The following is a 2,116-nucleotide window of genomic DNA, read 5'->3' on the forward strand; positions in this document are numbered from 1 at the left end:
GAGAAACACAAAGAAAGAAAGAAAGAAAGAAAGAAAGAAAGAAAAAAATGCCTGCACGAGGGAGAGGAAGACGAGTACCCGGACAAGGGAGAGGAGTGGGACAAGGACAAGGGAGAGGAGTGGGACAAGGACAAGGACAAGGGAGAGGAGTGGGACAAGGACAAGGACAAGGGAGAGGAGTGGGACAAGGACAAGGACAAGGGAGAGGAGTGGGGCAAGGACAAGGGAGAGGAGTGGGGCAAGGACAAGGGAGAGGAGTGGGGCAAGGACAAGGGAGAGGAGTGGGGCACGGACAAGGGAGAGGAGTGGGGCAAGGACAAGGGAGAGGAGTGGGGCAAGGACAAGGGAGAGGAGTGGGGCAAGGGAGAGGGAGAGGAGTTAGAATGTGTGGTGGCGCTCAAAGAAGGACCAGAGCTAGGGTAACTGATCAAATAAGAGCTACTATCATAGACCATGTCATAAACCACGGGCTATCATACAGAGGCTGGTGAACGAGTACAGCCAAATCTCAGCCGGGACACAGTGGCATCCATTGTCCGTATTTTCAGAGAAACCAACAGGTAGGATATTGCTTTTCCTACAGCAAAGTGTAAATACAGTAATTTTACCATTTACAGTATTAGAGTGACTGTATGCCTCCGGTCTCTAAAATGTAACTGTATTTTGTCCCTCTAAGGATTCAACGTCTACCTCCCTCAGGGGGCAGAGGAAAGCTCCTGAATGAAGAACAGGAACGTGCTATTGTCAACATGGTGATTGCTGACAATGAAATAAAACTGAAGGACATTCAGTCCAGAGTTGTAGAGGACAACCTTGTCTTTGGGAACATTGCAGCAATCAGCATAACATCCATTTCTCGGACTCTAGCTAAACACAGAGTCCGAATGAAACAACTATACAAAGTTCCTTTTGAAAGGAACAGTGAGCGCATCAAAGAACTCCGTCACCAATACGTCCAGGTAAGGTTATGCAATACAGTCATTACTGTACTATACACAGTGTGTTTTTCAGTAAACTACTCTATAAACCTGGAGTACATTAGGACATACAGTAGATATACAGTACAGCACAGCATTTACATACACTGTGTCTAATTACTTTCAGAGAGTCATGGAGTTGGAGGCCAATCAAGTCCCACATGAAATTATCTATGTTGACGAGGCTGGCTTCAACTTGGCAAAAAGGCGTCGCCGTGGGAGAAACATAATTGGCAAAAGGGCCACAGTTACCGTGCCGGGCCAGAGAGGAGCCAACATTACCATGTGCGCTGCAATCTCCAACAACGGTGCACTCCTGCATAAATGTGAGATTGGCCCCTACAACACAGTCCGCCTTCTCGTGTTTTTAGAAGACCTGCACGAAAGACTGGTGCCAGAGGTAGAAAGGGGACAGGTGGGAGACCACTTGCCAATATATTTGATCATATGGGACAATGTGGCATTCCACCATTCCCGGGCAGTCACAGCCTGGTTTGACGCCCATCCAAGGATGATGTCCCATTTCCTTGCCCCTTACTCCCCTTTCCTCAACCCCATTGAGGAGTTTTTCTTAGCCTGGAGATGGAAAGGTTTTGACCATCGTCCACATGACCAAATGTCCCTCCTGGATGCAATGGATGCTGCATGCCAAGACATCACAGCGGAACACTGCCAGGGGTGGATAAGGCATGCCAAACGATTCTTCCCACGATGCCTTGCCAATGAAGATATCAGGTGTGATGTGGATGAGAACATGTGGCCAAATGCAGAAGACCGGGCAGATTAGAAGATTACTTTATTTTTGTTATTATTATTCCAGTGCTTTTTCTGTTTGTATATCTTGCAGCAATGTCCTTTTGCAAATAAAGTCTTTACTGCAGCAATTCTGTCTCTGTCTTTTTTTTTTCATAAACTGTACATTCTATAAAGCTACTCTAAGATGGTCATTCATTTTTTGTATTGAATTTCTGCAGCAAAAGAAACAAAATGCATGCATTTACTAAACCCAACAAAACAAAAATGTAAAGGGGCATCAAAAGAAACTGCAGTGCAAAACACAATCTAAGATCAATACAATATACTGTCAATTGTATAAGGGCAGACCTGATACATAAAATAATGCAGTTTCTGTAATTTCA

At 45.2% G+C, this 2,116-nt stretch overlaps 1 protein-coding gene across 2 annotated transcripts; it reads left to right on the top strand.

The window, feature by feature from the left end:
* Positions 1 to 313: 313 nt before the first annotated feature.
* Positions 314 to 1,768, top strand: LOC114828889. 2 transcript variants are annotated; one of them, XM_034287617.1, is made up of 3 exons: positions 314 to 560; positions 677 to 959; positions 1,105 to 1,768. In XM_034287617.1, the coding sequence occupies exons 2-3, from the start codon at positions 750 to 752 to the stop codon at positions 1,762 to 1,764; spliced, it is 870 nt and encodes a 289-aa protein (XP_034143508.1). In that variant the 5' UTR covers positions 314 to 560; positions 677 to 749; the 3' UTR covers positions 1,765 to 1,768. The 2 variants fall into 2 exon arrangements, with proteins under 2 accessions (XP_034143508.1, XP_034143507.1); XM_034287616.1 differs by having other exon boundaries at positions 314 to 959.
* The last annotated feature ends 348 nt before the right edge of the window (positions 1,769 to 2,116 follow it).

Source organism: Esox lucius, chromosome 2 (genome assembly GCF_011004845.1).
Source record: "Esox lucius isolate fEsoLuc1 chromosome 2, fEsoLuc1.pri, whole genome shotgun sequence".
NCBI lineage: Eukaryota > Metazoa > Chordata > Actinopteri > Esociformes > Esocidae > Esox > Esox lucius.

What these genes read in the sequence shown, in the direction of transcription:
- LOC114828889 (XM_034287616.1), top strand. Translation starts at nt 750, where the DNA reads ATGGTGATTGCTGACAATGAAATAAAACTGAAGGACATTCAGTCCAGA. An exon ending in TCCGTCACCAATACGTCCAG is followed by an intron (nt 960 to 1,104) that starts GTAAGGTTATGC and finishes AATTACTTTCAG; the next exon opens with AGAGTCATGGAGTTGGAGGC.